Below are 24,548 nucleotides of genomic sequence, written 5' to 3'. Positions count from 1 at the left end.
TGTGTGGCATGTTAAAAACATTTTGAAAGTCCAGAGGCGCAACATCTACTGGCTCACCCTTGTCCATTCTACTGACCACATCCTCAAAAAATTACAGAAGATTTGTCAAACACGATTTCCCTTTGGTGAATCCATGCTGACTTGGATCGATCCTGTCACTGTTTTCCAAATGTTCAGTTATTGCTAACCGGTCTATAATTCCTGGTTACATTAGTTTCCCACCAATCCACTGGAATTCTTCCAGACTCTATAGAATACTGAAAAATGATCACCAATACGTCCACTATTTCTAGAGCCACTTAGTTGAGTACTGTAGGATGCAGAACATCAGGCCCTGGGGAATTATAGGATTTTAATCCCAGCAATTTCTCCAATACAATTTCCTGACTAATAAGGATTTCTTTTAGTTCCACCCTCATGTTAGATCTTCTGTCCCCTAATATTTCTGGAAGGTTATTTGTGTCCTTCTTAGTGAAGACAGATCCAAGTATTTGTTCAGTTGGTCTACCATCTCTTTGTTGCCCTAGGAAGATCATGAATCTTAGTTTTGAGGGACGAGCTAGGGGTCATGAATGACCTTCCTCCCATCATAAGGTTTGAGGTGGTGTTGTTCACTCCTCAGGTACTGAAGCAATATGTGTCCATATGCAGCAAGACCTGGACAATATTCAATGGTTCAAGAAGGCAGCTCACCTGCATAAGGGCAATTAGGAATGGGCAGCTAGGAATAGGCAATGATGCTGACCTAACCAGTGAAGCACACATGTCTTGAATGAAATGTAAAAAACTTTTGTTCATCAGCCTGTAAAGCATGCCGTTGTGCCCTTCTCTACATGAGTAGCTCAATGAAGATGCAATTTAGAATCATAGAATCCTACACTGCAGAATGAGGCCATTCGGCCCATCGAGCCTGCACTGACAATAGTCCCCACCCTATCCAGTCCCTATAATCCCATGCATTTACCCCTAGCTAGTCCCTCAAAAGTAAGAGCCAATTTAGCATGGTCAATCCACCTAACTTGCACATTTTTGGGCTCCGGGAGGAAACCAGAACATAAAGAGGAAACCCACGCAGACACGGGGAGAATGTGCAAACTCCACATAGACAGTGACCCAAGCTGGGAATCAAACCCGGGTCCCTTTCGCTGTGAGGCAGCAGTGCTAACCACTGTGCCATGCATTTGTTTGTATACAATGAAGTAACTAGCCTAACTGGTAAACAGTGAGGCACTAAACAAAATAAAAGTAGTCACAGGGCAAGTCATGAATCACTTGCTTATTCACTTCTGCAGTCACTAATAACAATGACTTTGGCACAGGCCTGGGAGCAAGTAGACTTTCCTCCTTTGTGCCATTTGGTTTGGAGTTTGCAAGATGTAACAATTGGAGAAAATAACAAAAGGAGTTATTAACTTTGGAATTAAAATTTTACAGTCATTCAGGATGCACCAGAACAATGGTCAGTTCATCAAAATGAAACAAAACGAGCTATCCAAGAAACAAGTAATACTTGTATTAAACTGACAGAAATGTACAAGGGGAGTATTGTATGTGCTTCATGGACCATTGGTGTAGACTAGATTAATTTGATTGAATTAATAATTGTACTGATGTGGAGTGGAATTAGAAATTCCAATTCTTCTTGAAGTCCTCAAAAAGAAAAAAATCAATAAAAGCTCAGAAGAAGAAAAAACTGATAAGTGAATCCTTCTCTCGTGTTAAATTCCATCCAACCAATATGTTTATTATTTTTCATATATTATTTCATCAAATAAAGCCTTTACTCATGCATACTGATTGAATTAGGCAACAGTGAGGCATGAATGAATCAGGCTGTTACCCCATGATAGCAAACAAAACCTTCACATGACAAGTCATCCAGTCTTTTCTCTATGTACCTCACTAATTTCCCATGAAAATCGGAAGGTTTATTACTCTGGTATTATCATTGCTCCTTATTAACTGTGAGCTCAAGTCATTAACACCAAAACAAATATAGTACCTCAAGTCCAGCACCATTGGAACCAATGCCATGCAGGATTTCAGATATTACCGGATTTGGGATTGGGCATTTTGGGATGTTGGCAGTTTGGGTCAGACCAGGTAGCTGCAGTAAGGGTAACTTGGAGAGCAGGATAGAGTGGTACAAGAAGCAGTGAAGCCAATAACTAGTCTGGAGCTGCATTTTGCGAATTCAATGCCAAGTGGAATTGCTCAAGTAAGTTTAAAATTGATGCAAGGAGCATAACAAAAATGTCCAGTTTTCAGACACTACAAATTTTCTTATAGCTGGATTTGAGGTACACTACCTCAATGGTTAGGCTGCAGTTAGACTTTTCTGTCCAGTTTTAAACATATTCATCTTTTTGTTTCTATGGGAATGATTGTTTTTTAATATTTCTTTTGAAAAACACCAATCTTTTGCTGGCAGTTTTCCAATGACTGTATAAGAATTCTGAGCAAGTTCCACTCTACTATTTCTACCTGTTGGTGAGATGTATACTTCAGGAGATGATTCCAGATCATCACCAAAAGGATATAAGGATAATTTCTTTTCACAAAGGGTTGTTAGAATATGAAATGCTCCCACTGGGGAAAACAAAAGCTATGCTAGATTTTATAAGGGACATGAATCACGATTTGTTAAAGAAATATTTAAAAGGCCTAGGTAATGGGATAGAGTGGATAGCTCTGTTAAAGAGCTAGCACAAAATCTATGAATAGTCCTCTATGTTGTTAAATTCTAAGTTTTGATGATGTTAAGTGCATGGAGAGAGAGAAAGAGAGAGAAAGAAACAGAAATTCATACATTGGGAGAGAATCAGAAGAGAGAGAAGGCAAAGAAGAAAAACAACCTTAAAACAGAGGTGGGGAGGAGGGGGGAGGAGTGCCAGAAGAGGAAGACAGATGCAAATACAACAGTAAAAAATTAATGAGTCATAATGAATTTATAGAGTGGGAGATATGAAAAAGTATCATTATTTGACGAGGAATAGACAGAAATCTATTTCTATTTGTCTGTGAGCAATGCCATGGGAAATCAATTAGTGTTTATTACAAGTAACAAGAATGCTTCAGATTGGCTAGCTTTCTATTATCACAACAGTTAATGAGTGACTACGACTTACAATTTAATTTTTCTTGAACAAACAGCAAGGCCAGATAATATTGCCAGTGACTGTTATTGATTTTGAAAACTACTGCACTAGCCTGAAGAAAACGCTTGGGAGATTCCTCTGTATCTTCATTTTCAGTAATCTAGAAGATTACAGTTGATCGGCCTGAATTTTTTTTGTGAGTAACACACCATTGGCATCTGCTCCTGTACCTAGATAAAATGATTTTATTTACTACCTTGCAGTCTTACTGTTAGGAATGAAGACGATGAACGAGCACGAAGAATGTCTCAGGAAGCTAGAGGAGAAAGCCTGCCAAACTGTGAAGAAAGGTACATTATTCTTTAACCAACTTCTCCTTGCACTGAAACTAATCTCTGTTCTGTGCTCAGTATTGCTGAAACATTATGAAGCAAAAATAGACATTTTTACCCCAAATCATTGCGACTGAGACAGAAAGCCTACATTGCAGCCCTGAGGTTGGAGCTTCAACCAAACATGGTGGGTAGAGTTTAACTTATGGTGCCAACAGGAAATGGCTGGTAGTAGATTGACTGCCTGTTATATATCCCCAGCTATTCCTTCCCATTGGTTTCAAGAAAATGAAAAAAAAATCTACCAATGCTGTTGTAATGAGAACAGAAAATGTAGAAATATACAGCATCTGAAAAAAAATTAGTTGATGTTTTGAGTAGGATCTTTCATCAGAATTTGATTTTCAGTGGCTGTGTTTCTTTGTATCTCATTGTGGCCTCTCCATTCTGCCGCAATCCTGCTCTAGCACCAATGTCACTTGAATATTTTACTGCCATTCTTTTATCAATGGAGCAATGAAGGGGTGGAGCATGGAGGGGGTGCATGTCAAGGCTCATGAAGGGGAGGCATGTGAGAGGTCATGGGGGGAGCATGTTGGGGGTGTTGAAGTAGGTGGGGGGGTGGCATGTTGGGGATCATGAAGGGTGATCCATTGGGAGGGCCCCAACACCCTGATGCCAGTGATCTGTGTTGGGGAGAGGGTGAGGAAACTTGCCATCAATGAGGGGGGAGGTCTTCCACTGTATTGTGAAATGGGGCCGCCCTTTCAAAATGTGCCCGATCGCTTTGCAGCCAAGCTCATTGGTGTGTTTAGGCTCTGCCCCTCCCAAAACCTGTGAGCAACTCACCACTCTCCCAAAAAATGATTGAGTGTGGGGCAATTGCAATCCGGTCCACGCTGGACAGTCTGGTATGGAGCATTCCAGTTTTCTCGCTGTCATGTCCCTTTATCATTGTTGGGAAAATCACGGCTCAGATTTTAATGGCTGTGTCAAACCGGCGGGAAGTGGCGTGTTGTTTGCTGGCAGCGGGATTCTCTGGTCTCACTGGTGTCAGTGGGAATTCTCAATGATGTCACCCCATGCTGGCGGCAAACCTGCGGGTTGGGGTGCGTCGCTGGCAGGACCAGAGAACCCTGCCGGCGTAAACGGCCAGAGAATTCCAGCCTTTAACTTTCAGTGGCAGCAGATTTGGGCTGTTTCCCACACCTGACCCCTGATTTTCCTTTATGTCATCATTAAAAGTGAAAATTGATCGTATTGATTTAAATGACACAAAACATAGGGTGGTCTTGAAGGGGCAAACAATCCACAGCCAGCCATTTTCTGAGAGTATTGAAAGTTAAAATCAGGCTCTACAGCTCCCAAATATGGCTGACCTGTATAATGAGTAACCAAATACTGAGCACTTTATGTCACTTTTAATGTGCATGTTTTTCAATAGTGGGCTAAAGATTGAAGGATTGATTTTAACTTTTGGCAGAGGTGGATCATAGGTAGTAGCAAAATTTTATCTGAGTGTACACTTTGCCTTGTTTTCCTTTCCAAGGTGAAAAATCAGCCATAGTTCATAATGAATGGCAGATCCATGACCTCTGACTTCCTGCTGCTACTGAAAAGTAAAATCAACCCACAATTGTGTTAATTTGATTTGAAAAATGGCTAATTCTAATGGGTAAAAATTCCTAATAACACAGGATATAAAATGCTGTTTTCAAATGTGACTATGGCAAAGACTTATGTAAAACACTGGTTGATAGAATTTTTTTAATCCAGTCAAAACTACTGATTTATTTACAGTGGACTAACTTATTTACTCTGAGAAAATGTATTTACTTTTCACTAACTTCCTCAATAAAACTTGTATTCAGATACACAAGTTTATTTAATTGATGTTCTAGGGGAAACTACTGTTTCCAGGACATAACTGGACAACCAAAAAGGCATTAGATTAATGGGCCACTGTATTCAGGATGTTGAAGTTTTCAAACATTTTAGTGAGGTATAGTAATCTACATTCCTGTATATTATTGATCTAGATGAAAGAGAGAATGAGTCAATTATCCTTTTGCATTCTATGCTGTAAATAAATTCAAGCTACATATTCAATAGGATTCTACTCCTAATGGTATAACTAGCTTTATTTTCACCCAAGTTAATTAACTTCTTCCTTAACCAAGGCTGATAAGTAAGTTTGTGCGAAGTGTAAAGATAATTTTCTTTTCCTTTCACTTTCCATTTCTGAACCATTAGCAAGAAATCTATGGAAATTGATATCATGACATGAATTGTTCTAAGTTAGCTGTCCTGAATGAGGAAAATGGAAGTTAACCATGTTTTTTGCAAATTCATAAAATCACACATTGATTTTGCTGAGTTTGTACTTAATAACACAGCAGTTTCTGGACATTGGACATTGTTCATTACACATTTAAAATGTACAAAGCAAATTTTAGTGTTTCCACTGTACTAAACATAAAGCAGGCAGGTGAGCTTCTTTAGTCATGTAGAATTTTGAAGTTTTGCATTGTCTAACAACAATTTTCAAAAGCCCAGTTTCCATAAGGTCACTTTAGTGATGAGACTTTCCAGATGAAATTTCAGCTTTGACCAACAGAATATCTTCCAAGTAATTACACAAAAAAGCCTTTAAATATTTATATTTTTGACACCTCAAATACAGCCTCTTTGATAAAGGGAGAAAATAAGGTATTCATCCAACCAGCTTCAAAAACACATATCACACAGAATATTAGATCTGAATCAAAGCTAACAGCAGAATGCAATACTTGCACAGAATTAAATGTGTGCTTTCTGTGCATGATTTCCCAGCCAAAACTAATGAGTAAAAAAATTATCAGCAGTGGCACAGGATTTCCAATAACATGCTCACAGTGAGCACAGGTCCCCTCCTACTTGGACCATAGGATGGTAGGTTCAGCCCTGTTTTTCAGATCCTGAGCATGTAAAGTATGATTTAGGCATATTTTCTTTTGAGGGATTAATGATTAAAGATGAATAAAGCTAAATTATTTATCTTAGTGGTTGTCTTCAATCTTTAAGTATAGGTTACCCATCCTAATTATGTTTGGATAGGTTCATCGTACTCTTTGGAGAAACAGTGGAAACATCATTCCTTGAATTTTAAACTCTGAAGGAGTGATTGCAAACTTTGTGCTCCCAGAATGGTGCCTCACCCAGGAGAGCACATACTTCTTGCAGCACCTGCACTTGCATAGTAATGTACTATGGGAAGGAGAGGGAGTGCTGGGGATGATTGAGGAGTGAACCAGGATGCTGTAGAGGGGATGGTGCCTTGAAACGCTTGAAAGAGGTGGAAAAGATTTGTTCAGTGGTGCATGTGGCAGAAATGGCAGAGGATTAACCTTAGAATTAAAAGGCTGGTGGAAGTGAGGGCAAGAGGAACACTATCATAGTCCTGGGAGAGAGTGGAAGGAGGGGGTTTTGGTGTGGTAAATGGGACAGACAAGGTGAAACATGGTTGAGGGTATATGGGAAGTATTAGTATGGAAGGATGCAATATGAGAATAGATACAACGGAGTGGAGAAGCTGGGAGAATTGAATGGAGTCTTTACAGGAAACAAGTGTATTCAAGATTGATGTGGGAAATAGTGAGCTTATAATAAATATTTGTTGATAACAAATAGTTTTTGAGTCATCAATCAGAAGAAACATCTTCTCAGCATCTACCCTCTCAAGCCCTCTCAGAATCTTATAGGTTTCATTGCGATTGCCTCTTATTCGTCTAAACTCCAGAAAGTATATGGGCCATTCTACTCAATGCAATGAATTATCCAGTCCTGTCTACTGTGGAAATCATAGTGGGTAAGATGGAAAATTTGGCAGACCATTTATAGGTCTGTTAACCTCAGGCAGGAATTGTCGGTCTCAGTGCGAGTGTGACCGGAAAATTCTGCCAAATTTCTCCTATTGGCCAACTCTCTCTGTCCAAGGATCAATCTAGTGAAATTTCAACACCTCTTCTCTAAGGCAAGTATATTCTTTCCTTCAGTATGGAGAGTGAAGCTGTACACAGTACACTATGTGTAGCTCACCAAAACCATTTTCCAATATGGTACTAGATTTCACTTTAAACTCTCATTACTTCAAGCATTAGCAGTAGCGTTTTGTGCAGTACTCTGTTCAAAAGCATTTTGAAAGTCTAGGTAGGACATGTTGTACTAGAGATATCAATCCATTAGATCTTCACCCTTCTGAATTCATCTTGGCTGCTATTCACCAGGTTATTCACATATGGGGAATACTTCAATTTATTTTTAACATCAATCCTCTTATTTTCGTGAATACTGATATGAAGGCTGGTGGGTTGTTTGATTTTTGGATCTTTCTTATGAATCCTTTTTGAAAATGTTTTGCATGTTATGCTGTTTTCAGTAGTACATGGCATTCACAGTATTATCATTATGACCTGATGACTGGGATTTTTTGCTCCTGCACGCAACACCCAGGATCTCTCAACCAACCGGACATTTTAATGCAGACTGGCAAACACAGATATGAAAATCTCAGCCTACAGATTTCATCCTTTTTCACTCATAGTTGCCCAAGATAAACACTGGGAAGATAGTTAATTAAATCCTTGTTAGCCTGTTTAGAACCTCCATTTCATTGGCCTGGAAGGGATTAATTCTCTTTGGATTATCTGTAATTGTGGAGGACAGGTTGCTGTTTTTTTCCCTACCGGATACTTGGAGCAAGTAACACTTAAGGAATAATTTGCCATATATTAACTTTAATTCCTGGGGATCAGACACAATTGGTAGACCTGCTATCTCCTAAAACTTGAGAGAAACAGATTTAATTTTGGGTCTAAGGGGCCCTTTTACAGAACTACCTTTCTTCAGTTCTGTCGAAGGGTCCTTTAAACCTGAAACATTTACCTCTCTTTCCCTTCACAGATGCTGCCAGACCTGCTGAGTTTATCCAGCATTCTCTGTTTTCACCCCAGTCTAGCTCCCCCGAAAGCATAGATCGAGTGAAATTATTTTCACTGCTAGGAGAGTCTAGGACTCAGGGAAATAACCAAGAAGTTAGATCCAGGTCTTTCAGGAGTGAGGTTAGGAAACACCTCTTCACACAAAAAACATATAAACATATGAAATAGGAGCAGGAATGGGCCACTCAGCCCGTCAAGCCTGTTCTTCATTCAATAAGATCACATCAATGTGTTCAATTTGGTTTCCTAATGATTTTATTTACCATTTGTATAACTTGCTTTGTATTTTTAAAAAAACAGAAAACTGCACAAAAACTTGTTAGAAATTACTTATATTGACAGTAATTTTGTCAATCAGTAATATTTGGCATTTCTTTTTGCAGAAAATCTGTAGAATCAACAGAAGTAGATTTCATATTAACATTATTACCCTTAAATCTCCCTGTCACTTTGTAATTTTCTTCATTTTATAGGCTATGTTATTCATCTCACTATAAAACAAAATTTCAAACAATTTTATTCAGGGTTTGGCGATAATAAAGCATACAGTGAAGGTAAAGGGAATAATATTTGCAAACACCAATCACGTTTGAATAAACATCATGAGTGGTTTCATCTGATCAAATGCCATACAATCAAACGGTACATGATCAAATCTCCAAGAACATCTCAAAGCAGACTTGGCAACCCTATTCAGACACAGGCTGAGATCCCAATACCGTGGTGGCCAAAAACTACCTTTTGGATGAGATATTAAACTGACTTCCTGTTTGCTCAAATGAATGCAAAAATCCCATAATGGGTTTTGAAGAGCTGATGAGTTGTCTTGCTGTCATTTATCCCTCTGCAATCAGCTATAACAGAGAATCTGGTCCCTTACCTTGTTTCTGTTTGTGAGATTTTGTTGCATATAATTTACAACCATGGTTGCCGATATTACAGCAGAGTCAGATGAGCTTCATACAAGAAGAAGTGGGGGAGAGAAAAAAAGAGACATACAAACCTTTATTCACAGTCTAAATTATCTTTTTAATTTTATCAGACAGTCCGTAACAAACCCTGGTGTTTTCCTATTTCCGATTTTGTGTTAAAGTTGTCCTTGAGAATATTCATTATGTAACTTCTTACTTTCCATTGTATCGACCTCTTCAATGTCCCAAGTATTCCTGAGACCTTCTTCTTTCCCATTTACTAGGCAAATTCCGCAAAACCAGAATTCAAGAGTGAATCAAGGCTGTAGATTCAGATTGCTTTAGCTGGTAGCACTATCATCTCTCAGTTTGAAGATTATAGCTTTAAGCCCTAAAAATAGGTGTGAGGATTGTGGTGTGATAGTAACCTTACTTACATAGCTGGCAGCGCACAAACTTCATTTAAATGATTGGAGCATACAGTCACTCAAAAGCATTGATAGCAAGTCCATTTTTCACACGTCTTTAAAAAGGGAAATTGTCACTATAGAGTTTCTCTCACCATCTGTCTAGTCAAGTGACTGGATGTCATCAGGCACAAAATTGAGAGAGGCTAGTATGATTCAAGCCAGCCTGTACCTCTTAAGCAAGGATACATTTTCAGCCGGAGAAGATGCTAGAAATTATTGTAAAAGTAGATTCATCTGGGAAAAGCTCAAGAATGGTAGGTACAGCATGCCAAAGAATGGCCAGCAGGATTTGCTGTTGCTGCAGGGGAAGTCTTGCTTGAGGGGGTGCAGAGGAGGAAAATGATACATCTCAGATGAACACTCAGATGAAGATTTTGATGGTGAGGCCTGCAGAAAAAGCCTGATGAGTCTGCTTACTCATTATCCCTCCATCAAAAGATGGAGATGTTCGCTGATAATTGCATAATGTTCAGTACCATTTACAACTTCTCAGATACTGAAACAGTCCATCCCCATATGCAGCAAGACTAGACAAGATTCAGGATTGGGCTGATAAGTAACATGTAACTCTTGTGCCACACAAATGCCAGGTAATGACCTTCTCCAACAAGAGAGAATTGACCATTACTTCTTCATATTCAATGGCTTTACCGTCAATGAATTGCCCAACAGCCACATCCTGGGGGTCACCATTGACCAGAAACTGAACTGGAATAGCCATATAAAAACTGTGGCTTCAAGAACAATAAAAAGTCTCACAACACCAGGTTAAAGCCCAACAAGTTTATTTGATGGACTTTTTGGACTTTAACCTGGTGTTGTGAGTCTCCTTACTGTGTTTATCCCAGTGCAACGCTGGCATCTCCACATCATGGCTTCAGAAACAAGTCAGAAGTTGGGAATTCTGCAGTGAGTAACTACCTCCTGACTCCATCATCTGTCCATCATCTGCAAGGCACAGGTCAGGAGTGTGATGGAATACTCGCCACTTGCCCAAATGAATGCAGCTCCAACGTCATTCAAGAAACTTGATGCCATCCAGGACAAAGCAACTCACTTCATCACTATCCCATTCACTCCATAAATATTCACTTCCTCCACCACCATTGCACAATAGCAGCAGTGTACACCATCTACAAGATGCACAGCCTCAGTTCTTTCAATAACATCTTCCAAACCCATGACCTCTACCACCTGGTACAATGGCAGCAGTTGCATGGTAACATGAGCACCTGTAAGCCACATACTGACTTGCAAATTTATCATCATTTCTTCACTGTCGCTGGGTCAAAATCCTGGAACCCCCTCCCTAACAGCACTGTGGGTCTGTCTACCCCACATGGACTCTAACAATTCAGGAAGATGGCTTATCACACCTTCTCAAGGGCAGTTAGGGATGGGTAACAATTGCTGGCCTCATCTACAATTCCTGTGTAAGAATAACACTGAAACGCTTGATGCATTTTCAAAAATCATGTGATTAATGTAAAGGAGCATGGAAAAGTTCGGTACCAACTTGGTGCAAGACTTTGTGGAGGGTGGATGTGGCAGCCAACAGGAACATTTGTGGTCTCAATCAAGTTGCAACTTCCATTGCAGCATGAACAGAAGCCATACAACATCTGTGAATGCTCAGACTGATTTCTTGCAAGCTCAGCTTGCTGCTATGAAGATTCAGATTAGTGCCACCATAGCTGTAGATATTTATATTCATAGGAGCTTGCAGGGTTATACAGATGTCCAGCAATCTGTAATCTAACACATTACTAAGAATAATGAGGTACCACTCCATAATTGTGCAGAGCACTGGGGTGCTTAAGCAACTTTTCTAACCTAACCAGCCTTTCTTCGTAGCTAAAACACTCCAGCCCAGGCAACAGCAAAATAACAGTGCACCTGTATCTTTACAATCATCACATCTGTTACTGAGCCTTGTTCTGTCAATGTGCCCAGGCTTGTAACTACAGATTTACCACCCTACCTTACATAATATATATTGCACAGTGTTTGCAGACTTTACAGCCATAATACTTATAAACATACCAAAGCACTGTATAAATTATGGGGAAGCTAACATAACATTGTGTACATAGAAATATTAGTTTGAGCAAATGTGCTAGAACAAGAAATTTTAAGAGGTTCAGCCACTGAAATTTTAGAAAAGGCACCATGTATTACATTAGGATTATTGCAAAGAGCAAACATACATCAATGGTCGAAGATCAAATCTGCTTATGTTGAAATTTTACCAAATCCCAGTTTTCTCCTCATTTAATCATCTTACATATTGACCAGGATTCTCCCAAAAAAATTCTACGTGCCAAATTCACGTGAAAACTGGAGTTACCCGCATTAGTTTTTTTTAGCAGCATTGTCAAAATGAATCTCCCACACTCTGTGCATCACAGAGTGCCTCAGGAAGATTCATGCTGAAAATCAGGGGACAGGGCCTATTCCCTGGCCCCTCACTGCCGAACTCCTGATCGCTGGCCAGCTCAATGGCTGGCCAACCCTATCCCCCAATCACTGGCATCCCAGACATCTCCGGGCCAGCCCCATTGTTCCCTGCCTCCCGCACCTCCCTCCCCCACTAGCCCTGATCTCCCCCTCCCCCAACTCCTGACTGTTCTGATCTCCTGACCCCCACCCCCTTGGAAGTCCCAACACCACTCCCCCGCTCGACCCCCAGCAGCTCCAAACCCCCCTCGATCAGCCCCTTCCTTTCCTTTGCCATCAATCCCTAGGTAGAGTAGCAATGGGACCCCCAAAATCTCCCCCCACAGGACCAGGGGGCCAGGCTGACACTGCCAGGCTGGCAATGCCAGGGGGCACTCCCCTTACCCCTGACCTCCTGGGTGACCTCCATGGCCTTCCTTCAGTCCAGTGGGGTTGAACTGCCAGCTCCCTGTTTGTGGGGAACAATTATAACTCTGTTGGAGTTAGCCACTCCTTAGAACATAGAACATAGAAAAAACTACAGCACAAACAGGCCCTTCGGTGCAAAAGTTGCGCCTAACATACCCCTCCCTACCAGGCTTATCTATAACCCTCTACCTTCTAAGTCCCATGTACTTATCCAAAAGTGTCTTAAAAGGCCCTATCAATTTGGCCTCCACCACCACCGCCGGCAGCCAATTCCACGCACCCAGCACCCTCTGAGTGAAAAACTTATCCCTGACATCTCCTCTGTACCTACTCCCCAGCACCCTAAACCTGTGTCCTCTCGTGGCAGCCATTTCAGCCCTGGGAAGAAGCTTCCGAGAATCCACTTGATCAATACCTCTCAACATCTTACACACCTCCATCAGGTAATCTCTTATCCTTCATCTCTCTAAGGAGAAAAGACCGAGCACTCTCAGTCTATCCTCATAAGGCATGCCACCTAATCCAGGCAACATCCTTGTAAATCTCCTCTGCACCCTTTCTATGGCTTCCACATCCTTCCTGTAATGAGGCGACCAGAACTGAGCACAGTACTCCAAGTGGGGTCTGACCAGGGTCATATACAGCTGCAGCATTATCTCCCGACTCCTAAACTCAATTCCTCAATTGATGAGGGCCAGTACACCATACACCTTCTTAACCACATCCTCTACCTGTGAAACTGCTTTGAGCATCCAGTGGGAAGAGTGTCTAGCGAGCCTGGAGACTTCAGTCTCTGGCCCACTAGCAGGATGCAACACTTAAATCAGCTCCACACCGATTTCCTGCTCGGAGTTGACCTGGCTCTGGAGAAATGTGAAGCCCATGAAATGGCTTCTGCTGACATCCCCTGGAATTGATTAATTTAAGGAGAGGCTGTGTAAAGGCATGAGGGAGAAAGGAATTGAAGGATATCCTCATGGCATTTAGATGGAAAAGGTTGGGAGGAAGCTTATGTGGTGCCTAAACACTAACATGAACAAGTGGAACAGTATAGTCAGCTTCTATGCAGCTATCACTATGTAATACTTCAGGCTGAATTTTCCAGCACTTCCCGCTAATGGGATTTTCTGGTCCTATCAAAGGTGACCCCTGCAGTGGGCTGGGCAAGACATGCAAAATGCCGTAGACATCGGCAGGACCAGGAGATCCCACCAGCAGCCAACAGCTCAATATCTCCATTGCCTGAAAACACTCCACTGGGGGTGGGGAGGGGGTGGGTGGGCAGAAAATCCCACTCTTTATCTGTTATATAGTCAAATTAATTGTGCAAAAATAATAGCCATCAATTCTATACATTATATGACTGGCAATGTCGATTATCCTTCTTTTCCCAATAAAGGTATTTATCAACATACATTTATATTTCCTTGCATTTTATATTGATTAGCAACAACAATCTGCATCGATATAGCATCTTTGAAATAGTAAAGCAACCCACGGTACTTCACAGGAGCATAACTTCACACTTCACACTGAGGCATATAAGAAGGTATTAGGGCAAATGACCAAAGGCATGACCATTAAAGCAAGTTTTAAGAAGCATCATTAGGAGGCAGGGAAGTTTAGAGATGGAATCCCAGAGCCTGGGGTGTTTGGTAGCTGAAGGCATAGAGTCACCAATGATGCAGCAATTAAAATTGAGGATGGATAAGAGGCTAAATATAGAAGACACAAATACAACAGAGAATTGTAACACTAGAGGAGCTTACAGGGATAGAGTAACATCCATGTGTTCCTTTGATTCGAGGTTGCAAATGCAATAAAATTTGAACCTATAAATTTTGTCAACCTTGTTTCTGAAATTAATGATGCCATTTCAATTTGTGTTTTTTTTTAAAGCGTTGTCTTTGATTCCATCCTGTTTTCCCAAATGTTCTTAAGGTAACCAATGCCTTTCTTCATTTGTGATTTTGCTTGTGCAGTCCAAAGCCAACGCTTGAAGAAGTACAGTCCTGGAGTCAGTCTTTCGACAAGTTAATGAAAAGTCCTGCAGGAAGGAATGCATTCAGAGAATTTTTACGAACCGAATACAGTGAGGAGAATATGCTGTTCTGGCTTGCCTGTGAGGATCTAAAAAAAGAAGTCAACAAAAATCTTGTTGAGGAGAAAGCAAGATTAATATACGAGGATTATATATCCATCCTTTCGCCTAAAGAGGTGAGTTTACAGTACAATAAATATTTTTGGGGTCATCAGAGAAAATATGACAACAAAGGAAGCCGGTCTACTAACATTTTGTGACATCAGTAAATCTTATCTATTAGCATTATAGTACCTACATGTGACTTGATGAATAGGCAATTTAGTGACAACAACCCTATAATGCAAAGGAAGCATAATTTTCACTTTTCTTCCAGAAAAGTGCATCACAGCTGGAAAAGACAAAATAAGAATGGGGAGAGATCACAGCTGGCTTTGGGGAATTGTGGCAGTTTAAATCATCAATAGAATAAGATTTAACCATAAAAAGGAGAGTAATTGGGCCAAAATCAAAATAATATGGATGATCATAGACTGAAAAAAAATCTAACAGAGATAAATGCAGGTAAGTGGTGCATCTATTTATAATGCAGATAATAAACCATTGGTTTTGATTTGGCAGTGAGGTGCTAATTGACTGAAGTGTACTGTGTCGACCAGCCTGTACACAATGACAGGTCTTTGTAGACCTGATCAATATGATCAGCAGAGAGCCTCATGCTCAGAAGACTTGGGATGTGAGGTTGCAGCAGTGTGTCTGCTTTTGCAACTAATATGTGTGGGTCCCTTTTGATTTTTGGAACTTTTGCAAGATCTACCCTGATTTCGGAGGCAAGTACCGAGTAAAGAGGCCTGGATTGAAAGACGGAAGCAGAAGTTTTAGGGTTGTCAAATGTATCCTGCAAAGATTTGATCACTTATGTCTGGATGTAATCTTAGAACATCTGATCCAGTTCACCGAGTGATATTCATAGGGTTTTTCAAATGCATATGTGAGGAAGGAAGGAAAGAGCGTTTTATAATCTCTAGACAGCTAACCACTTAAAACTCTTCTAAAATTTAAAGTTTACTTATTAGTCATAAGTAGGTTTACATTAACATTGCAATGAAGTTACTGTGAAAATCCCCTTTCTACTGATTCAGAATCTTTTTATAGAAGATCAACAGGGTAATGGTCTGACCATATTTTAAAACCACTCTGTTCCAGAAACCAAGCTTATCCAAAGATTTCTTACTGCAAACTCCTTAATTCAAATACCCAAATTTAGAAACAAAAAAAATCCAAATCCTACTGAATGATTCTTAATTCAAACAATACTGTCCTTGCGAACATTAAAGTCAGACCATTAAAGGGAGAGAATGAATTGCTAATATTTTAATGCTTTATCAGATCGTTCGTTAACTGGCTTTTAAAAGAAAATATAACTACTTTTCTGCCCTTGCAATCTGGGTAGAATTAGTTGACTGCTGCTGTACATTTGTTCTCCAGTTTCTCAGATTTTAAAAAAATGCTCATTTTTTCAAACGAAGGGATATAAAAATATTTTAAACGTTAAAACAAAAATGGCCCTTTCTAACTGCACAGCTGGTCATGTGGTAAAACTGGAATTTGTAGATAACATTAGCCAAACTGTACCTATTTAAGTAAGAAACATTATTTTTATTTCTTTATCTAAGGAATTTAGGGATATAATAGGAAAAACAAAATCTCCTGGATCACATATAAAGATAAATTAAACCAAACTTTGAACTACTCTGTGCCAAAAAGTCAGGGTTGTATTATATGTTCTCATATTCTATTTACCCATATCTCCCACATTCATAAAATTGGATACAATGGGCAGGATTCTCCAGCCACACGTACCCCACGACCAGAAATTTTTGCCCGAGCTCAAAGGACCATTGAATAGTACACTGAATTTTCTATCTCGCCTGCTATGATTCCTACAGTGGGCAAGATGGGAGTATTTTGGCCATTGTCTTGGTTTACTCTATCGTTTGTTACAAATATTGCTCTGTGATTGGAATAGGGCAGTTGCTTCCATTGGGATAATTTGGATCAGTTTTCTGTTCCTTTTGAGAGCTGAAACAAAGAACGCTCAACAGGCAGGTAAAGCTGGGACATTTCTGGTTCCCATAGCATTGTAACCCACCAGTAGTAGGTGCCATGCAAACCCAATCACAAAGGGAAATGTGGCAAGCCATCACAGCTCTTTTCTATATGTATTTTATTATGAGTAGATACAAGTCAGAAGCCATAAATTTCAGTAACATTTTTACATATTTTAAATGTTAAACTAAAACATTTATTGACATGAGAAAAAAAATCTTAAATATTCAAATTACATTTATACAGTTAAAATCATTCTTACAGAACATTCCTCCAAAACATTTTTACTTGGTTTTACTCAAAACAAATATCCCTTTAGGCAACAATCCTTATGGATATTTAGGGTGGGAATTTATGGCCTCACTTGAACAAGACCAGAAATACCCGCCTGAGGCCAATGGACATTTCTGTTGTCTATCATTCGCCTGCTCCGATTCCATGGTAGGCAAGGCGGTAGAATTCTGGTGATAGGCTACAGAAAGCAAGTAACATTACCACAAGACATACCCCTCTGTTGCTGTAGGGAAAGCACATCACTGGGCTTCTCTCTCCCTCTGTCTCTGCTCCCACTGGGCTGTGGAAATTCTAGAATTTAAAACAAAACCCTGCTTTCTGAAAAATAGACAGTTTTCTGGGTTGCTATAAATTGCTTCACTTTGCTTCTTTTGATAGCTTTCTCCCAGGAGGTTTTACATGGCCACACCCAACACAGCTCTGAACCTCTCTTTAAATATGTTATTTCTCTTTCATCTTTTCCCATTGTCCTTATCCTTCTTTGGAATTTACCTTTCCCAGGATGTAAAAATATTTTATGTTCTCTGAATGCCCATCACTTACAGGTAAAATAAATTTTAATAACTTTACCCTATTTATTTTCTAAGTTGTACAATCTTCTTACCTCCATTGAAATTCAATGGCAAAATATTTAAATTCTCACTTGTCTCCTAATGCAAATTTCTATCCATGTTGCATTTGCTTGTAGAAAATTCAATTTGGCTGTTTTTTTACTTCAAGTGCCTGCCTTTCACAACTTATCCCATTGATATCCTCAACTCTGCAGACACTCAGTCCTAAGCCTAATTAAATTAGTCATTCACACACACACATACACATACAAATACCAGAAAATCCCAGAAATATATATATTTTTAAACCTTATTCTTCAACAACACTCTTTATCTGAAGGAAATGCTGTACAGTCAACAGATAAGTTGTTCAAAGTGAAACCAAGTTCAGCAAGGCAGAGGAAGGCAGTGGTATCAGGGACTGGTTGACCCACTCTTCAAGGTGCAAGCAAAAGTGAGGAGATATGATTCAGCCCTACTCAGGCCTCTTTCTTGACCTTTTGATGACATGTGTTGGTACTGTTTGCTGCTTTTGTTCCAGTTTGGAGAATTTCATCAACTAAGCTTCAGATTTCCACTCATCCCTTTCCTTTATGTGGCCCACCTCTGACTCTTCCCTTCCAGGATTTTTTATATCCGGAAGTGTTGAATTTTTCATACACATCTATCTTAAACTTATTCACAATTACTTGGATTGAATTCTTGGATCGCTTTCTTCCTGCTCTAATTCCTGTATGGACTCTATTCCTTTTTCACAGTTTCATTTATTCTGTGTCTGATAAGTCTGCTAACCACAGAGGTTCTGAAACGTCCTTTCTCATGAATTGAAGATTCTTCTTCACTGACATATACAATTTTATCACAATTCCTGTCTGTATGCTCTCAGCCCTTTTCTTCCCCATTCAGCTATCCTCAATGTTTTCATCTACTACCTCACATCACCAGATCATCCAATCCATTTCTATCCAACCATCAAACCCTTCCAAGAAAGTGGTCCACTCCTCCTCCACAGGCTCGCCTTTCCCTGCTTCCTTCCTGTGCAAGTTTACGAGATGCAGAAGCTATCTCTTCATTCTTCCTTCACCACTGTCCAGGGCCCCAAATATTCCTTCAAAGTGAGATAACATTTCACATATACTTCTTCCAGCCTAGTATATCTGCTATTCATCTTCTCTAAAGCTTTGGGGAAACCAAAAGGTAACTGCTTTGCTGAACACTTCCCCAGTGTTTATAAACACAACCTTAAGCACCCTTTCATTTGTCATCGCACGGTAGCACAGTGGTTAGCACTGCTGCCTCACAGCACCAGGGACCCAGGTTCAATTCTGGCCATGGGTGACTGTCTGTATGGAGTTTGCACCGTCTCCCCGTGTTTGCGTGGATTTCTTCCAGATGCTCCAGTTTCCTCCCGCACGCCAAAGATGCATGAGTTAAATTAATTGGCCGTGCTAAATTGCTCCTTAGTATCAGGGGGGTTATTAGGGTAAATACATGAGGTTACGGGGAAAGGGCCTGGTGGGATTGCTGTCGGTATAGGCTGAATGGCCTCTTCTTGCACTGTTTCTATGATTTCTATAATGATTTAAATCCCTTAACTGCTTCTAATTTTGTTCATTATTTCCTTCTTAACATTTCATCTTAATATTTCAACCATTTAATCATCTCTTGTTTCCTTTTGAGCACTTCACAGATCTTTCTATACTTACTTATTATCCCATGGGTGTCTTTTTCCTTCAGCCTTCCCTTGGTTCTGTTCTTTTTTATCTGCTGTTCATCTTAACATTTTTTTCCAATTTCAGTAAGAAATATGAAATATTAACTTAACTGTTTCCTTCGCAGAAGCTGGTTGAATTGCTTCCAGTTTTCCCTGTTATTGTTTCAGATTTGAAGCATTTCCAGCTTTTTTGCTTTTTGTTCTTTTGCTAATATGCAAATAAACTGCCCATACATAAACTAATGTTTAAAACATCAGGCTGAAAGGAACAATCTCAGCTTAGGTATTCAGTTTCAAAATCAAAAGCTGTATTTGTACACAGCTGGGCAACTCAGTGAAGCTGAAAAAATGGTGGCCAGGACCCAATTCCAGGATTTCTGACACTTTTGCCAGCACCCCAAATTTTTACCAGTGCACGTTAAAGGTACAGTTAGTGTGCATTGCAAGTCTACATCCTGCACTCCCAAACTGGCCAGTTCCAAAGTATGAAACCCTGCAATTTTCATCAAGCTGGGCCAGCTTTTAAAGAACTCCATAGTCTCGATAAGGGAACGTTTTGAAAGGTAAGTGCAAATTGGTCTTACCCAAGCCCTCCTTAACAGCCTATGCCCCTCTACCCACTTCCCAAGCTATCTCACACTCTCCATGCCAAGCTGTGGCACTTTGATCACCATTGACCCCACTATACACAGTGAGAATCAGTGAACCCTCTAATAACAATAGGATGTGTAAAATATCATCTAAAGGACATTCATTTATAACTTTCTACTTTCTCTATCAAAACGCTGCAGCTGTTTAAAAGCACCAGTCAACAAGACTCTTTAAAATATCAATAGCACAAACAGCAAGCACTTGAAATCTCTTTATCTTGTGTAAATAAACATTGTGCAATTGACAGAATAGATCACAAAGCAAGAGTTGTCAATCAAACATTGTTTTCCCTTGGACACAGCTGTTTCAACAGTTAATGCATGTCTAAACTTTCAACCAATTCTTGATTAATAGCTCTGTGCATGGGAGATGAGGGCTGTGAGGGGTGAGGGTTAAGGGCTGCTCTTCATTTTTCTGTCACTATTGTAACTGAGATGAAGCCTCAGTGCACTAAGATGGGCCTTTTAAATTGCCCAGCTTAACACTTAGCAGTCCATGTGGCTGCTTCAGAACATTTTCTAGGTATCTGGGCTTGACTGCAGATAGTGCCTGCTCCTGCCACTGCCAACCCCCAGAACAAAATCTTTATTGGCACTTTCTCTTGAGGTAGGTGTGTTGAGCCAGGAAATTTCCCAACTCCCATTACCCACGCTTGGTGCAAACCAACATAAACAAATTTTTACGAATTGTTGACTTTACCTCCTCATTAATTACGCACTAAACATGCCAGAAAAAGTTATTAACCATTCAAATGCAAGTGAATTGTTAATGATTTTCTATGTGTTAATTACTAGCAACTTATCTGGTGCTGAAAATTTATTTTTATAGATGTGGGGCATGATCGTATCTGGCGTTCGCCCCACGCTGTCACTGCAGTGAGATCAGAGAATTTGGCACTCTGCCAAATCTCCATTCACTGCAGCGGGATGGGACAATCCCACTGGCATGAACGGTGATAAGATTCCAGCCATGGAGTCTCATTCCTTAAGATGATAACTATCGTTTGATAGTTTAAAAAATAACATTTTATTTTCAGCGAGTGTTTCTGTCTCTTCTCTCAATTCCATCTTTATTTTCCTTTTTTTTGATCACTTTCCATCTGTAGTTAATTATTTTGACCTACATTTCCAGGTTTAGATTCCACGTGCCTCAGTAAGGATTCTTCAATCTTTAGTTTAGTCAAAGAGACATGGAGGGAAAAGCTTGTTCGGCAGGCACCAACCACTTCAAGTGACACTACACACAATATACTGAATCCTGAATGGTAGACAATGCTGCAGATCATGATCTACATTGCCCATACAGCATTCACCAGTGAGGAAACCTCCACGATCCGCACAGTCAATTGCTGACAGCACTGTCTACCTCACAGGGAATTCTGTGCATCTTGTCGCTTGAAGGGAAACTATGTAAATTTATTTTTCTTCCATGCTACTTTGTGTTCTTTCCACACTGGTCCCAAATCCCCCATGGAGAGTGCTGCACTTTACTAGTATCCCAATGACCATAAATTGCTGCACAATTTAAACCCAGAAAAAGTCCAATTATATTTAATAATAAAATATATTATATTTTATAAAAGTTCAATTATAAATCAACACCCAGAAACAAAACAAGCTTCATTCTATGAACTATTAAGATGAAGTTCTTAGGTTCTTTAGAGCTGGGTGTGAATGCAACCACAAGATCAATCTTGCCCATGGCATTACCCAAAGGCTACACAGTCTTTCTCCATTAAAGTGAAAAGTGTTACAAGATTGAAAAGAAAAACATCAGTACAAAAGATGGATGACTAACTTCTTTTCGGATTAATTACTAGAAAGATGCTGTCAAGGTTTGACTGGATCAGTAGCTGATCTAAAGAATGTTTGATTGTAAGCAAAATACCTTTTTCATATATTCCCAAAACTCAGTGCAATTAAAGTATACATCATTTGTACTGCGGCTGGATCACCCATCTAATTGGACAAAAGCAAATCGATGAGACAAGTTCCCACCTAACACTGAAGAGGAACTTTGTGATCTTCCCAATGAAGCTGTGCAAGGTCATCAAGAAAACCAACAAGGAAATCAATACCTCTAAAATTGGACAAAGGATTTTTATAGATAGATATATTCAAAACTGATGACCTGATCAAAAACATCCCAAATAAGATACATATCCAAACCACTCAAGGGCGAATGATAAAAAATCAAATTAAAAATTCTGGCATGTTCCAAATGAAAAATCTACCGATCATCTTTCTAACATCTGTCGCGTGGTTAATGATAGTGATGACTCAGGAGGCAGGAAGAATTATTTTTGAAGTGTAAGGGGCTGGTGCCAGTGTGCCTCTAAAATTTTCACGTCTTAGAAATGGGAAATGGATGACAGCGATCTTATCTGCCTGTAGTAGTTAAGGCTATGCTTGGAAGGTATGGCCTTCATGGCATGTCTGTTCTTTTTAAGCTTTACCCAACTTGATGTCATAAAAGAATAAATTCATTCAAGCTCTGGAGATTTGTGCAGTTGATAGTTTTGTTCAGGAATATGATCTCACTGAGGGTAGATCCGTTTTCTGTATTGTTGGGGTTAGTCTACAATTACGGACAGGCTGTACAGGTCTCAAATTCCCTACTTGGTATGTACTACATACCTAACATTGGGTGATATTAATTTTCAATACAGATTGCAACCTAAATTCTTTATCCTTCAGCCACCTTTCCGAGCATACTGAGTCTAAGAATGTTGATTCTTTCTCAGATTTGCAAATGTCTTTCTGGTAATTACTCAGTGAAAAACAAATATGTGAATATATTTCCAAAGCTCAAGCATAGCTGCTCCACTCAAAACAAACTATTAAAGGTAGCTCAGGGAGAAAGTGAACCCCCTTGTAGATGGCATCAGGAAAACTGAAAAGATTTATATTGGTAAGTGCAAAGCTTTTCCCAGAAGAAATTCTGTGGATTGATTTTTATATTGCATCCATTGAAGAAAAATACAGCATTTAGTTCCTGGACTAGTGTTCATAGTGCTGTTTCCTTCTTTATTTTGTGGGAGAGGAGGTTCTCAAATGAATATCTAAGAGCAAGTACCTTAGTTGGAATGGATAAAGGTTATATTCCATGTGGAGAGAAAAGATTGTAACTGTCTCAGCACTTCCAGTACAAGTACAAATAACTTGTTGTTCGTCAATGACTGGATAACTCGCCTTATGAATGTAAGATTTTCAAATATTTGTACTTTGAGTTATTTCATTGCTATATTTAGTGGTTTATGGATAGGCACTGAGCTCCATTCAAACTTATATGTGTAGTCCAAGAATTGGAAATCATAGAAGAGCATAGATATAGCCACACCACTTCAGTGTTGTATAGAAACCTTACTCACTTAGATCCTGAAAAACCAAGAAAGAACTGGAATTCTCCAGCCTCATATGGCCTACCACATTGCCAACGAGGATGGAGGATTTGCCATTCAGCAGGACTAGAGAATCCCAGCTGCAGGCAAGATCAGAGAATTCCAGACCTGGATTTTCAGAAATAGAACAGAAAGGAGTCCTTGACTTCTTTAAAACATTTTAACAATTTAGTTATTGTCCAGATACTGCTGCAAAACATAATAGTAAACAAGAGAGGGCAAGGACTGGTCCTCAGATGATTAAGAAACCTTGTTGCTCCTGAGTTTTGACTGCCATCAAAAGGCAGTCAAAATTCTTCTTACGCATTTTTTTCCTCAACAACCTACATTGGAACCCAGTCATCAGTGCACTCTCTCCAAATCATCCGTGCTATTCCATCATATCTCTGTAATCTCCTGTAACTCTGGAAGCCCTCCCAAGCTCACCATTATCCTGACAGAACCTTCTGTGCTCCCAGCCCACCCCCAACCTTTGATCCATCACCCCACCTTTGGTGATGAGGGTTTTCATCCATCTCAGTCTTACTTGTCAGAAATTCCTCTGTAAATCTCTTTACCCCAGTCCTTAGTCTTCATTTCTGTTACCTATCAAGTCTTTTTCCTAGTTTGGCAACTAATTGAAGCACAAAGGTTTTTTTTATATTACTAGAAAATTGGTGGCTGTTGAAGTCGTGTATGTGTGGTGATGGCCTTGTTAAGGATCCATCAGCATACGGTATGGATCACATGATTCAGGGGAGCAGAGTAGCGGATCACCCTGCGAGCTCTGGTTTCTGTTCCAGAACCTTCTCAAAGGCTGAGTGGCAGCCATGAGGCTGCAAGCCTCTGTATTATCAATCTATGGAAATAAACACTGCCATTGTTATTGACCTAACTGGCGAACAGGAATTATTACATTGGTGATGAGGATAAAAGAGGAAAAAAAGCGATCCCAAGATCATGACCATAAACTCACATTGAAGTTTAGATCAAGTTGAATGCAGGCAAGTGTTTTCAGATATGATCCTATTGGGAAAGATACATTCTTTTGATGTGCCCCGTGAAGGATTGGACAATGCATTGAATGTTTGGGTTACTATTTACAGGCCAACAAAATAGAGGAGGAGGGGAAGAGAAAGGCAATTCCTCTGAAT

At 39.8% G+C, this 24,548-nt stretch overlaps 1 protein-coding gene across 6 annotated transcripts in view; it reads left to right on the top strand.

Moving 5' to 3' along the window:
• Positions 1 to 24,548, top strand: part of rgs20 (regulator of G protein signaling 20) — a 209,071-nt gene that overhangs the window by 178,552 nt on the left and 5,971 nt on the right. For 4 of the 6 annotated variants that reach the window (XM_080194921.1, XM_080194924.1, XM_080194925.1 and 1 more), the window contains exons 3-4: positions 3,362 to 3,448; positions 14,638 to 14,872. In XM_080194921.1, the coding sequence (XP_080051047.1) occupies positions 3,362 to 3,448; positions 14,638 to 14,872 (322 nt within the window). The remainder of the gene's footprint in view (positions 1 to 3,361; positions 3,449 to 14,637; positions 14,873 to 24,548) is intronic. The other 2 variants (XM_080194922.1, XM_080194923.1) reach the window with 2 other exon arrangements.

This window comes from Carcharhinus amblyrhynchos, chromosome 8 (genome assembly GCF_965287045.1).
Source record: "Carcharhinus amblyrhynchos chromosome 8, sCarAmb.v2.hapA, whole genome shotgun sequence".
Lineage (NCBI taxonomy): Eukaryota > Metazoa > Chordata > Chondrichthyes > Carcharhiniformes > Carcharhinidae > Carcharhinus > Carcharhinus amblyrhynchos.
This window is presented reverse-complemented; position numbering and strand designations above follow the sequence as displayed.